This window comes from Eriocheir sinensis, chromosome 37 (assembly GCF_024679095.1).
Source record: "Eriocheir sinensis breed Jianghai 21 chromosome 37, ASM2467909v1, whole genome shotgun sequence".
NCBI classification, from domain to species: domain Eukaryota; kingdom Metazoa; phylum Arthropoda; class Malacostraca; order Decapoda; family Varunidae; genus Eriocheir; species Eriocheir sinensis.
Window position 1 is genome coordinate 14799799 of NC_066545.1, and position 15108 is coordinate 14814906.

The 15108-nt window shown below is 45.9% G+C and overlaps 1 protein-coding gene across 1 annotated transcript in view; it reads right to left on the bottom strand.

Moving 5' to 3' along the window:
- Nucleotides 1–884: 884 nt before the first annotated feature.
- Nucleotides 885–15108, bottom strand: part of LOC127008333 (apoptosis-resistant E3 ubiquitin protein ligase 1-like) — a 44120-nt gene continuing 29896 nt past the window's right edge. The window contains exons 6-8 of the mRNA XM_050880219.1: nt 7909–8093; nt 7110–7190; nt 885–6924 (exon numbers count right to left, since the gene is read on the bottom strand). Coding sequence (XP_050736176.1) covers nt 4906–6924; nt 7110–7190; nt 7909–8093 — 2285 coding nt within the window. The 3' untranslated portion in view covers nt 885–4905. The remainder of the gene's footprint in view (nt 6925–7109; nt 7191–7908; nt 8094–15108) is intronic.

A 15108-nucleotide genomic window follows, 5' to 3' on the forward strand; every position in this document is an offset into this window, starting at 1 on the left:
TGCACAGTGAAGTAACTAGCGTAGTGAAGTATGTAAGTGTAAAGTACCAAGAACCTAAGAAGATACAAAGCGGAAAAGCTCAAAAGAAGCCTCTCTAGTGCCTACCCGAGTCGCTCCCCAGACAAGAATATCCAGAGAAAAAACACGAAAAATAAACGAAAATAATATATTGATGAATCGAACCAATTCCTCATATACGCTTGCTAAGATCATGATAAAATCTAGTAATTCGAGTTCATTGACATCCATTCCGGCCCCTGCACCCATTGCCTTTCACCTTCCTTGGTATAGATGTTAACGCGTTTAGGTACGATTCTGTGGGCCTTGGTTCGAATCCCGGCCCGAGCAGTCAGCCCGTAGCCCACCAAGAAGTTCATCCTCCCTTTCGCGATGGTCAGTAATTGGGTTATTTGGGGAAACCTGAGGAAGGGAAACTATGACAACCCGGATGTCACACTGGCCCTGTCTCAGTGTGATGGCGATGGGTTCTTACCCACCACAGGCTCAAGGCCAATATGGGACAGATATGAGCACCGAGGCCACGCGCAGCTTTAGTGTAGACCCCAAACTTTACCTTTACCATTTTCCATCAATAAAGGACCATTCAGTGCTGTGTTTTCCTACATCTTTCTCACCTGTTTAAAAGGGTTTTTTTTCTGTAATATCTTGGTAAGCTTTCCATAGGCGATTATTTATATATATATATATATATATATATATATATATATATATATATATATATATGTGTGTGTGTGTGTGTGTGTGTGTGTGTGTGTGTGTGTGTGTGTCAAAACTTATTTCTTTGCAGGCTAAAATAATTGTAATGTTTCCATGTCATGATACATAAAGGTGTGGCCTATCAATGAAGGTAATTCAGCCATAACTCAAACTTAATTTTTTTATATTTTATAAAGTCTTACAAAAAACAAGCATTTCCCTATAAATGAAACCTTTATACAAGAAATAAATATGCAGTATACATCTATGGAATATACACTTTATATATACATGACTCGCTTGCTGTGTTTTGAGAATCGCAAATAGATCCTTCATTAGCTTTTATATCAAGTAAACTTATATTTTACATGAAAACGTGTTTCACAGTGTGTGTGTGTGTGTGTGTGTGTGTGTGTGTGTGTGTGTAACTTTCAATGACTAGATGTGTGCCTACTGAATAACTAAAGTAAAGATGTATTGGTGAAACAAAACTGACTATAATCCACTCATATGAAGCAAAGGAAGTTGCTTCATTCTGCCACACCATAACTGATCCTTTGCACCCAATAAAACACACGACAGTTCCATCTCCAATGACAGCCACTGGTGATGCAGCAAAATGACAAACTCACCAAAAAACAATATTATTAATGCCATCCAAAAATAAGTTTGACAAGAATGTGAGGATCATCCATTACTCATATTCTGACATGGTTATCACACACTAATAGTGCATAAGGAAAACAAGTCTCAAAAAGGACAGATTTCCTTGTTAGTTGACAGCTTCACTGAAAGCTTTACTGCTCTATGGCTATGGCTTCTACTGAGACTTCAAAACTATCAAGGTGTTGACTATAAAATCAACACCCCTGCTGCTTACTTTTGTCTTGTAAGTTATGAGAGCAGAGAGAGGAATTGAACTGATCCTTCCAGACAATGCATCAACAACAGCCACACACACTGCTGGGTCCGGTATCTATGACCACAGACACGCAGGCAAGCAAAAATGCAGAACAAAATAATTACAGGTAAGGACCAAAACCCTGAGCAGAAAAAGTATGATGAAAAATAATATACTTAACATATTACAAATATAAATACAAATACTATTTAAATGCAATTAACTTAGGAATGCTGATTACCATGAAGAAAAGGATATCATTATGCCACGTGGATGCAAACCTATTGTCACTGGTGTCCTTTTAGTTAGTCAATATTAACTGGCTGAATTAACATGAACATGTGTAAATATTGTCATGTTAAGTTGATAAAAATAACAAAACCTTTGACCAGATACACTGCTGCTGAAAACAACATATATTTTCAGCTTAGGTTTTCTAAGCATTCAAAACTGATACTTTGATTGCTGCTTCAAAATCCATGATGCTAGACAACAGGTGTTTGTGTGAACAATACCAAGCAAAGATTCAAAACATAAGCTGGCTCATAAAAAAAGTTATTGAAAGCAATAAAGTTTCAATTTGATGCATTATATGCACTTACTAATAATATTTTGAGTGCTCCTTAACAATACATGATATGCTAAATGAGAGAAAAATAAGAGATTGCTCCTTTGATCATATATGTGTACAGGCTGTGCTAAACCAAACTATATATACGACACACTCTCCAAAGCTCCAAAGATATCACAGAGTCAGGCCTGGCGCTTGAGATGAACTTGTTCCTCTGAAGGTCTGTCAACAGTGAAGGCAAATATCACACCTATGAGAGCTAGCCAATGGACTGCACTTTGCTCCAGGAAGCACATCAACACGACGTGCATACAGTGAAAAACAAAGACGAGGAAAGCTTGAGTTACAAGATAAAATTAATACCAGAATTTAGTGTGTGACAGAAAGTTTAGAAAACATGATCATAAAAAACAGCCCATGAACACTTGTTTAACAATATGATGGCACTAAACATAACACTTGACAAGCCTCAGGCCACAGAACTATTACTGAGAATACAAGCAAATCAGCTGCTGCCTTTGAGAACCGAGCGCTTACTTCTTCCTTCTCCCAAACAGTTTTGTCGACTGATCCTCACTGGTCACCAATGATTTAGAAATAATATAAAATTACACCAATCCGACTTAATCTTTAAGAAACTTGTGTTCTTTTAAGCTTGGTTCTTCAATATATATGTCTCTTAAACAAGGAAAATTTGGTACATACGTATAGCTGTACATAAATTCTGTCAATACAATAAAGCACTTCACCAACAATTCTAGACTATAAGATATGGTTAACTTTGTTTGATTTATGTTTCACAAAATCAAGTGATATATGAGTCTTCTTAGGGATCTCCCTATAACAGTGCTTGGTAACTGCATTTACATTGCAAATTGTTGGCAGTGGTCCACTCTAACTGGAAGACACAAAGTGCACATGATCAGTGGAATCAAAGATGACAGACAACTCACTGCCCCATGTTTGTGTCTGTCTGGCTCACAAGACTAAGTGTTAATCTTACTGAATAATTCATATTATTCTTAGAGTGTGTGTTGGCTTCAATCATTTTGTCTCGTGTTTAGGCCTTTGGGGTGACTCCTCACAGAGGCTCCTCCGCCATCATCCTTGGCTGTGGATGCTTCACCTCTCTCGCCGCCACTCCAGGGCTGAACCTTCACACCCTTCACACCAAGTGTCAACCAATAGATATCATTGTTGTACTTCTAAAGAGTAAGAAAAAGACTAATTCCTTGACTCCATATTCTTGGAATATGCGAGACAACGTTTATGTTACATACTTACATATAATTGCAAGTACTTCTATCATTACAGGACATAACAGTTTGTTAATGAATCTATTTTGGTCAACAGTTTGGAATGTGATCTACTTCAAGTGAGTGCAGATATCCTGTGCTCAAGATACTCTAGTTACAGACGATTGAAAGACAGTGCTGTGCCCGGCAATGGGCCGTCAAACTCGCTTCATCAATGTCACTTATTTTTTTACTTTTCTTACATTTCATCACTAATAACAACTACTACATATACCTGGGCATAAGTTGGCGTCACATTCAGCAGGTCATGAATGCATGGCAAGCTTTCCACCGTCTGAGAAAGATTTGTCATGAATACCACAACGGTGCCGCTCACATGATGATGTAAAAAAATCTGAGCCAGCACCTTCAGTCTGAACATAAACAAAACTTGATAATCAGAGAGTGCTGTTTGGTGTCTGAATGCAATAAACTACATTATTAGTAATTAACCATCAATACATTCTTCATGTTTCTTGCCTCTGAAAAGTTGCTCTGTCTCCCTTATGCTATAAATAATCTCAAGGAAACAAAAATATTTGACTCATTATATATCATCTGAGTGCTCAACTAATACCCAAATATACATGGTAAATATGTCTAAAGATGCAAACAAGATAGAGAGCTAGATTGCTAATGTCATGCTGGAATGAAAGAACTTTCCATATTCATTGATAACTGCAGCCTACACTCCACTACCACACTCTGCACATGATACTACTTGAACCACAAAGTAATATGGAGAGCTCAAACCTCAGACATTCAAGAGTTCAGTGTGGGAGCAGACTGTACACAGCACTACAAGCTCCTTCTCCTGCCATCACTACACACAGCAGCAGCACTCACTCTACTGTTTACTCTAACGGTGAGAAAATGGAACAAACATATTTGATAACTTTTCCATGAAGTTCATTCTTGACATGCATCACTTTAGTTCAGGAGCTTAAGTACTACAAACCCAATGCACTGAGGTAACAATCAATTCTTTAATATTATGCCCTTCAAGAGGATGAAGTTTGCTATCACAGCACGGACAACTTCGTTATGCTTGGTTTTCTAGTTCAAGTTCATTGTTTTTAATGCAAACATGCAGACATGTATACATGTGCACACAAAAGCATCCCTCCTAACATACACGCATCCATCCACCCCACACATCCACACACTCACGCCCACACCCACACCCACCACAGCAGCTCACTTGAGGACTTTCAGTTGTTATGGTGAGGTTGAGTTACTAAAATGGAAACAACGGAGCCAGAAAAGGCCACATGTCAGTAAACCAGAATCTGTGTTTATAGCATCGTCCACAGGCTCTGCCCTCCTCGCCTTCCTCTCCCACAGAGTCACAACCCAAAAGGAGAGGAAGGTAACTGAGGTGTAAAAGCCTACACTGCAAACCTGGGCTGTGGCAAGGAAGATTATACCATGCCAAAGCCCTCTGATCCTTCCTTAATGGCCAGCAGTAGTGCTCTCTCAAACTGCTCATAACTGTCATAGTCTGGCAAGCACAACTGGTTGAAGCAGGTGTGGGCTGTGGGCAGCACTCCATAGGTGTGGGCTGATGAGATCTGAAAGTGTGGGGAGAGCTGCGAGAAGCCTCCGGGGGGGAGCCTGGAGCAGCCTGTTGTGAACTGCAGCAGACGGGCCATCTCCTCCTCTGTAAAGTTGGAAACGGCCGTCCAGAACCAGTAAAGAACACGGCCAAACTCAGAGGAGGAGCCGTTGACAACATGGTTGGCCCTGAAGTCTGCAATGCTGTACTCCTCCGTGCCACACATGAGGAGCTCCAGCTCATTCTCATCAAAGATACAGAGGAGGTTGTCAGGGATGATCTCGTTAAGGCCAGAGAGGAAAGCCTCTACCTCGTTCCTCACCCGGGCAGCCAGGCGGTGCTGGGCAATGGCGTCCAAGTACTGCAGACGGTTATCGTTGGTGACGAGGCGCGAGCCTCCGCCGGGCTCCAGCTCCACGGTGCGCACCTGGCCTGAAGGCACCAACACTTCATCTGTGAAGAAGAGCTGGTCATCCAGTCGGTCAACACCGTGTTCCAGCAGGTGCTGTATCTTGCATGTGTACAGCTCTGGGTCGTCTTGTGCAAAGTGTTTGTAGTGCACCCGCAGGCCAATCAGCTGAGCCAAGAAGGACCGGGTGAACCTGGCCCGGACGGTCTGTCTGTACCCGCTGCCCAGGGCTGACTCGTACAAACATTTACCCACTACCCGGCCGGCAAATTCATAATGTTTCAGTTTGAGGTGAGAAGGACGGTCAGGGTTGGGATGTACCAAGGCTTGCCGTCCTTCGTGCAAATTGGCAAACAGGCCATTCTCACTGTCAAACAGTTGTGCACATATCAACTCAAACCACTCCCGCCGCAGCCCGCCCCAGTCCAGGCCCTCCTCTCCCTGGAAGGTTACTTCAAAGTTTCTACACCAGTCAGCAACAGTAAAACTTTTGGTGGCCTTCATGGAAGTTTCTAGCAGGCGTTCACGCACCACTGTCACTGGGATCCGGTCATGCATGCGCTTGCTGTGGAACTTTCGCACCTCATGGTAGAAATGATCTTGTTTGTCCTTAAAGGTCTCTGAGCCACCAATATTCTTGAGCATAAACTGTGTGAAGGTGGCAGCCACAACGTTGCGGTCACGGCCCGCAAGACACACCAGCGGTTGGCAGCCGTCATCAATGCTCATGGTGGGCAGCCCGCTCTGGTTGTTGGTGCCGGTGAACAGGAACTTGGTGGAGGGACAGAGCCTGAAGGTGCAAACTCGTTTGGGGATCAGTTTCAGCACGAACTCCTTGATGATAAGCTGCTTTGGAGTCACATAACAGTAAACCTTTTTTGGTTTGTTCAGCAAGGTTCCATTGTAGGCCAGGAGCCTTGCCTCGTGCCCCTCGTGTGCCCGCCGGCTGACCGTGCGCTGCACACGCTGAGAATCCTCTGCTGTGAGAACGATGATGTCAAAGGTCCCATTGGTGAGGGTGGTGGAGCGGTAGGTGAGGTGGGCCCGGTAGCAGCCGGGGTGCTGGAGGGTCACCTGGATGCTGACCCGGCGTGACGTGTGGTCGTAGAGGATCACTGCCCCCGGGTCCACCGTCCAACCCCCCTCCAGCTCCACCACGGAGATGGCATAGCTGTGGGTGTCGGGGCGCCCCGGCGGGAAGGAGCACACATTGTGGTACTGGTCCCGAGGCTCAATGAGAATGTGGTGAGGCTGCCCCGCTGTGCAGACCACAGTGGAGCAATGCTGCACCATCACAATCTTGCTGGGGTCTGGAGGCCCCGGCAGGAAGTGCTTGACGAAGGGGCTGCCCCGGATGTGCTGGTTGGCCAGCAGGATGGACACCTTGTACTGGCCGGCCTGCCGTGCCGTGAACTTGCACCGAGCAGTGTTGATCTCCGTCTCCCCCGTCCCTCCAAGCTCTGTCACAACTCCAACCTGCAATGCACCCAAGAAGAACCCTTTGGTTAGGAGGCACTCAACACCAATACTATTGATTTTTATTACCTTCAAATGAAAAGATAGTTACTGCAATGAGAAAAAAAGAAACCCTGCCAGAGTTAAGGGCTGCACATGAAAAAAGAAGAAATCAATAAAATTACAGCAGCTCCCTTGAAATTCACCTTGTGGATGCCCTGCGTCACCTCCACCAGCACTCCGTCTGCATCACTGATTGGGTACGGCCGGCCATTCCTCTGGAAGAACTGCAAACAAGAACCAAAAGTAGTATGGAGGCTGTTGTGTGACTAGTAAGAGCTACCATGGACTCCCTCCCACATATTGTTTCCTCGCTGTATATTTGTCCCCCTCTTTTTAGATTCTTCTCCTTAGTGTACGGTCAATGTCTTTTATTTATCACATCCATGGAAGAAGGAGGAGCTGCAGGACGAGCAGTATATGTATTAGCAGTATCAGAAGTATAAGATTACAGAACAAGGAGTGTAGGATGAGGCTGAGGAGAGGGAGCACCACAGACCTGGACAGTGACAGAGACTGAGAGGAGGCAAAGAAAGAGAAGCAGCAGGGCAATCAGTAACAGTAGAAGTAGATGACAACAGAACAGTGAGTAGGATGAGGATGGGGATGAAAATGAGGGAGCAACACAGACCTGGACAATGAAGGAGACAGTGGAAGAGGAAGGGAAGGATGAAGAGAAGGAGGATAAACAGTAATGGAAGTAAGAAGTAGACGATTACCATGAAGTAGGATGAGGATGGGGATGAGAATGAGGGAGCGCCACAGACCTGGACAATGAAGGAGACGGTGGAAGAGGAAGGGAAGGAGGCAGTGGAAGAGGAAGGGAAGGAGGCAGTGGAAGAGGAAGGGAAGGAGGAAGAGAAGGACGAGGAGCAGCAGGATAAACAGTAATGAAAGTAAGATGAGGAGTAAGGAGTAGGATGAGAATGAGGGAGTGCCACAGACCTGGACGGTGAAGGAGACGGTGGTACCAACAGGCGCAGGGTCCTCCCATTGAAAGGTGGTGGAGCAGCGCTGGGGGTGGAGGTACTTTCCAGTGAAGAGGTGGAGCAGACCCGGCTTTGGAGCGCTGCGTCGAGTCATCACCCACACCAACCCGAGGATCACCACACTCCCCACACCACATAACACTGGAAAAGGGTGGAGTTTGAGTGACCTTGGAGCAGAAAAAAGCAACATAGCAGGATTGATAATAATAATAACACAAAGAATAACACTACACTCCACCACACCAACCCGAGGATCACCACATTCCCCACACCACATAACACTGGAAAAGGGTGGAGTTTGAGTGACCTTGGAGCAGAAAAAAGCAACATAGCAGGATTGATAATAATAATAACACTAAGAATAACACTACACTCCACCACACCAACCCGAGGATCACCACACTCCCCACACCACATAACACTGGAAAAGGGTGGAGTTTGAGTGACCTTGGAGCAGAAAAAAGCAACATAGCAGGATTGATAATGATAATACCACTAATAATAACACCACACACACCCACACCACCAACCCAAGGATCACCACACTCCCCACACCACATAACACTGGAAAAGGGTGGAGTTTAACCCAGTAGCTGCGGGGATCATGTTTCTTAATGGCCCCTCTTAGCGAGAAAAATGAGAAAAAAATCATCACTCATGCAAAACATTTCATAATACATGTATATATCAACGCATTTGTGATCAGTTTATGGCTTTCTGCATCATCTATTTTGGGGGGGTTATATCATACATGGTAAAGCCACAAATTTGGCCTGTCGCTGCTACCGGGTTAAAAAGGAAGAGAGGTAAAACATGACACCCTCACACCCGACTCCTCATACCATATAACACTGGAAATGGGTGAAGTATGAGTGATTGCAGAACAGAGAACATCAACATAACAGCGATAACAACAGCACCCGCACTGACCCAACGTAGAGATTACCAGATAAAAAAAAGTTCGCTTTGATACAGAACCAACAGGAATGATGGATAAATAAAATAAATAAATAACAATAAAAATAATAACGACAATAAAAACTACAATAACGATGATGATAATGATGATAATGATGGTAATAAAAATAATAATAGCCAACTAAATAATAAAAAAAAAATTATGTGATGGAAAACATTGAGTCACCATAGGGATATAGAGAGGAGGAGGAGGAGGAGGAGGAGGAGGAGGCCCAAAATAAGGGTGCCACGCCCCCTTTACTGACGTCATCACACGCCCCCCCCCTCCTCATCTGGTTTGTGACGTCACCACTCCCACGCCGCCCCTCTCTCTCTCTCTCTCTCTCTCTCAAAAGATAAAAACAAAGATTAAAAAGAAAATTGCCAGCATAACGTAATGAAAGAGAGAGAGAGAGAGAGAGAGAGAGAGAGAGAGAGAGAGAGAGAGAGTGCATGCCAGGATGGATGGAAAGAGAGCGAGAGGAATGGGTGGCGGGTGCGTCTTTAAATCGGAGAGAGAGAGAGAGAGAGATGCACTGCTGTCCTCTTTGACCCAACTCTCTCTCTAACATCCACCAACTCTCTCTCTCTCTCTCTCTCTCTCTCTCTCTCTCTCTCTCTCTCTCTCTCTACTGGTCAGGCTTCCTTGTTACCTCCTTCATAGGTCCTGCCAAGATTAAATTACAGGCCTCCCTCTTTCTCTCCCCTTTCTTCCTCCTCCTCCTCCCCCTCTCCTCCTCTTCATTCAATATCTTCCTCTTATTCTCTCCCCTTCTTTATCCTTCTCTCACCTTTCCTCCTCCCCCTCCTTTCCCTTCCTCTCATCCCCTTCCCTTCTCTTCATTCCATATCATATCCTCTCATCCTCATCCCTTCTTTATCCTCCTCCTCCTTTCCTCTTCCTCCCATTTCTTCCTCTAATTTTCTCCCCCTTTTTTATCCTCCTCCTCCCCTTCCTCCCTCCCTTTACTCTTCCTCTTCTCCTTTAGTCTTCTTTTATTATTTTTTTAATCATTTGTTTCCCTTTCCTATGTTTCTTCCTTGTCTTCGTTATGTCTGTCTTTTTTTCCTTCCTTCCTTTCTCTCACTTCCGTTATGCCTCTCTCTCTCTCTCTCTCTCTCTCGTTGTTGTCAAGAGAACATTATTTTTTTTCTCATCAATTCGTGTCAGCGTTTTTTTTTTTTTTTTTTGCGTAATGAAAAATAAATAGTGAGTGTGCGTGCGTGCGTGCGTGTGCGTGTGTGTGTGTGTGTGTGTGTGAGGAGAAAGATATAGAACCAGCTGTTACCACCACCACCACCACCATCATCACCCCCTCACCACTACAATCACCACCATCACCCGGGGCTCTTCCTAAGGGGGTTGAGTATGCCCTTCCTCCCCCCGGGGTCATGTTACGTCCAACCTCGGCCCGCACTTTTGGGACGAATGAGTTGGGTGGAGGGGGGGGGGGCAAGGGAGGGGAAGGGGGAGGAAAGGGAAGGGGAAGGAAGGCACTGTAAGGAAATGGAAAGGTGAGTGGTTGATGGTGGGGGTAAGGGGGGGTGAAGGGGTGAAGGGAAGGAAGGAAGGACCTGTAAGGAAGAAGGGGGAAAGAGGAGGGTAAAAGAATGGGGAGGAAGGAAGGAAGGAAGGGAAAGGAGGGAAAGGAAAGGGGAGGGAAGGGGAGGGGGGGAAAAAGTATGGGGAGGGAAAGGAAAAGAAAGGGAAGAGAAAATGTGGATAAAAGGGAAGATGAGGCGAGAGAAGGGAAGGGGAAAGGAGGGTAAGGAAAGGGTAGGGGAGGGGAGGGAAGGGAAAAGAAAGGAAAGGAAAGGGGAGGGAAGGGAAAGGAAGGGGAGGAATGGGAATTAACTGCAGGGAATGGAAGGGGAAGGGAAATGAAAGCAAAAGAGGGAAGGAGAAGGGCAGGGAAGGGAAGGGGAAGGGATGGATGGGGAGGGATGGGAAGGGAAGGAACTGTAAGGAAATGAAGGGAAGGGATAGAGAAATGGAACCAAGGGAGAGAAGGAAATAGGATTGCAGGGAAAGGAAGGGAAGGGAAGGGAAGGAAGGAAGGGAGGAAGGAAGAGGGAGGAAGGGGAAGGGTAGTACGTGTCACTTCGTTAATTAAAAATATTATACTGAGAGAGAGAGAGAGAGAGAGAGAGAGAGAGAGAGAGAGAGAGAGAGAGAGAGAGAGAGAGAGAGAGAGAGAGAGAGAGTCTCATCACCAAAAGCAACCCAACTTTTCATCCTTGCATTTTATCATCACTATATCCTCTCTCTCTCTCTCTCTCTCTCTCATATCTGTTTATTATGCATGTGACCGTTGTTGTTTTTGTTGTTGTCATTGTTGTTGGAGTTAGTTAGCGGAGTGGTGGTGGTGGAGAGAGGAGGGAAGGGAGGGGAAGGGAAGGAAAGGGAGGGTAAAGTAAGGAAGGGAAGAAGAGAGAAGAGGGGATAAGGGAAGGGAGTGGGAAGGAAAGGGAAAGGAGAGGAGTGGTGGGAGGGGGAGGGAAGAGAAGGGGTATAAGGGAAAGGGAAGAGAAGGGAAGGAGAGGGAAGGGAGGGTAAAGAAGGGTAGGAGAGGGAAGGGGAGAGGAGGGATGGAAAGAGGAGAGGAAAGGAAAGAGAAAAGAAGGGAAGGGGAGGGAAGGGGGAGAGAAGAGGAAGGGAGGGAAGGGAGAGAGAAAAGAAGAGGAGGGAAGGGAAGGGAAGGGAGACAAAAGAAGAGAAGAGAAGGGAATGGAAGAGAGAAAAGAAGAGAAGAAGAGGGAAGGGAAGGGAAGGGAAGGGAGACAAAAGAAGAGAAGATAAGAGAAGGGAAGGGAGAGAAAAGAAGAGAAGAGAAGAGAAGGGAAGAGGAGAGGAGGGAGGGAGAGAAAAGAAGAGAAGGGAAGGGAAGGGAGAGAGAAAAGAAGAGAAGGGAAGGGAAGGGAGAGAGAAAAGAAGAAAAAAGAAGAGAAGAGAAGAGAAGGATGTGGTGGTGGCGGTGGTGGCGGTGGTGAAGGGTGGTGCTGAGGGGAGGGGTATTCTACTCCCCCCTCCCCTCCCCTCCCCTCCAAGTGTATTCTCTTTGTACCTGAGTGTACCTTAAGTGTACCTGTGTTGTCTACCATGACCTGCACCACCACCACCACCACGTCACCAATATCACCACACTGTCACCACCATCACCACCACCACACTGACACCACCATCACCACACTGTCACCACCACCACAATCATCAACAACAACACCAACACCGACTAACATTATTGCCACAATCCCTAACACCATCACCACCACCATCACTAAAACAACGACTACCACCACCACCATCATCACCACCATCAGCACCAGCGCCACCATACAAAGCGGGGTCTGACCAGGTAATCGATACTCGTAAAGGTAGCCAATTACCGAGGCGGGGCGGGGCGGGGCAAGGTAAGGTAAGGTGAGGTGGGACTGTGTGGGGAGGAGATGGGATGGGTGGGGATGGGAAGGGGAGTGTAAATGCAGTGTGGTTGAGGAAAGGTCAAGCAAGGGAAGGGAAGAGAGGGGAAAGGAAGGGAGGGATGGAGAGGGAAGGAATAGGAATGGCAGGGAAAGGCGAGGGAGGGACGGGGATGCGATGGAAGAGGAAGGGATGGAAGGGAGGGGAGGGGGAAGAGATGGAAGGGTGGGGAAGGGATGGGAAGGGAGGGGTGGGGAAGGGAAAGGTAGAGGAGAATGAATGCAGTGTATATAGTAGAAGGGCTAGGATGGGAAGGTCAAACAAGGGAAGGGAAGAGAAGGGAAAGGAAGGGAGGGATGGGGAGGGAAAGGATAGGAATGGGAGGGAGAGGTGATGGAGGGAGAGGTGATGGAGGGACGGGGAGGGGAGGGAAGGGAAGAGATGGGAGATAGGAGAGAAGGGCATGGAAGGGAAGAGGAGGGGAGATATGCAAAGAGAAGGGAAGATGGGAGAGGGAGAGAAAGGAGACGAGAAAATGGATATAGGAGAGAAGGGCATGGAAGGGAAGAAGAGGGATGCAAAATGAAGGGAAGGAAAGGGAGGAGAGGAGAAGGTAAGGGCAGGGAAAGAAGGGAAGAGGGGAGATGGGAGTGAGGAGAGAAGGGCATGGAAGGGAAGAGGTGGGATGGAAAACGAAGGGAAGGGAAGGGAGGGGGAGGAACCGGTGGCGTGTGGCGGGGAAACTAACTATCTATGTACTGTGCGAAAACAATTAAATCAGAGGAAGGGAGGAGGAGGAGGAGGAGGAGGAGGAGGAGGAGGAGGAAGAGGAGGCGGACGAGTATAACATGATTAATTAACGAACCAATAACTGAGGAGGAGGAGGAGATAAGAGGGAACATAAATATGAAAAAAAGGATGATGCAAGATATATTTACCGCAGAGAGAGAGAGAGAGAGAGAGAGAGAGAAATACGGATGATCGAACAAGCAATAACTAACAAAAACAAACAAACAAACAAACAATCAAAATCAAGGTCATACAAGAGGGATGACAAAGATGAACACACACACACACACACACACACACACACACACACACACACACACACACACGCATAAACACACCATGACGCAACAGAACAGATGACACGGAGGGAAATTCTGGTTAGCGATGAGGTGATGATGTGAATGCAAATGACATAGAGAGACATGAATGACAGATACGAAGGACAGGGAGAAGACAAAGAAAAACTGTCCTCCTCCTCCTCCGTCGTAAGTGAAGGCTATATTGACCAAAACAACATGACCTCCCAGCATAAATGAATCAGTGAAGACATGATTGCCAACGACGAAGGGACATGATTTAGGGAACAGAAGGAAAGGAGACGAAGAAAACACTCCTCCTTCTCCTCCGTCGTAAGTGAAGGCTATATTGACCAAAACAAGAGGACCTTCAAGCATAAGACGCAGTGGGAACATCATTGCCAACGACGAAGGGAACAGAAGAGGAGAGACAAGGAAAAAAACTACTCCTCCTTCTCCTTCTCCTCCATCGTCAGTGAAGGATACATGACCAAAACAACATGACCTCCCAGCATAAATGAATCAGTGAAGACATGATTGCCAACGACGAAGGACATTATTTTGGGAACAGAAGGATAGGGGAGACGAAGAAAACACTCCTCCTCCTTCTCCTCCGTCGTAAGTGAAGGCTACATGACCAAAACAACATGACCTCCCAGCATAAATGAATCAGTGAGGACATGATTGCCAACGACGAAGGGAACAGAAGAAGAGGAGAGACAAGGAAGAAAACTCCTCCTTCTCCTTCTCCTCCGTCGTTAGTGAAGGATACATGACCAAAACAAGAGGACCTTCCAGTATAAATGAATCAGTGAAGACATGATTGCCAACGACGAAGGACATTATTTTGGGAGACGAAGGATAGGGGAGACGAAGAAAACACTGCTCCTTCTCCTCCGTCGTAAGTGAAGGCTATATTGACCAAAACAACAGGACCTTCCAGTATAAATGAATCAGAGAGGACATGATTGCCAACGACGAAGGGACATGATTGAGGGAACAGAAGGATAGGAGAGATAAAGAAAACACTCCTCCTTCACCTTCTCCTCCGTCGTAAGTGAAGGGTATACATGACCAAAACAGCATAAATGAATCAGTGAGGACATGAATGCCAACGACGAAGGGAACAGGAAAAGAGGAGAGACAAGGAAAAAACTGCTCCTTCTCCTTCTCCTCCGTCGTAAGTGAAGGATACATGACCAAAACAACATGACCTCCCAGCATAAATGAATCAGTGAAGACATGATTGCCAACGACGAAGGGACATGATTTAGGGAACAGAAGGATAGGAGACGAAGAAAACACTGCTCCTCCTTCTCCGTCGTAAGTGAAGGGTACATGACCAAAACAACATGACCTCCCAGCATAAATGAATCAGTGAGGACGTGATTGCCAACGACGGAGGGACGTCAACAAAGGAATATACAGGGACAGACTAGACAATGAGCACCTGTTGTGGTCCCCTGTAACTTAATTTCAAGGCTATATAAAGAACCAAAACAACAACAAGGCCTTCCAAGCATAAACGGCACGGTGAGGATATTACGATTTCAGACGACGGAGGAACAGACAAAGAAAGAACGAGGGGAGGATAATGATTTCAGACGACGGAGGAACATAGACAAAGAAGGACCGAGGGGAGGATTATAATTTCTAACAACGGAGGAACAGACAAAGAAGGATTACGATTTCT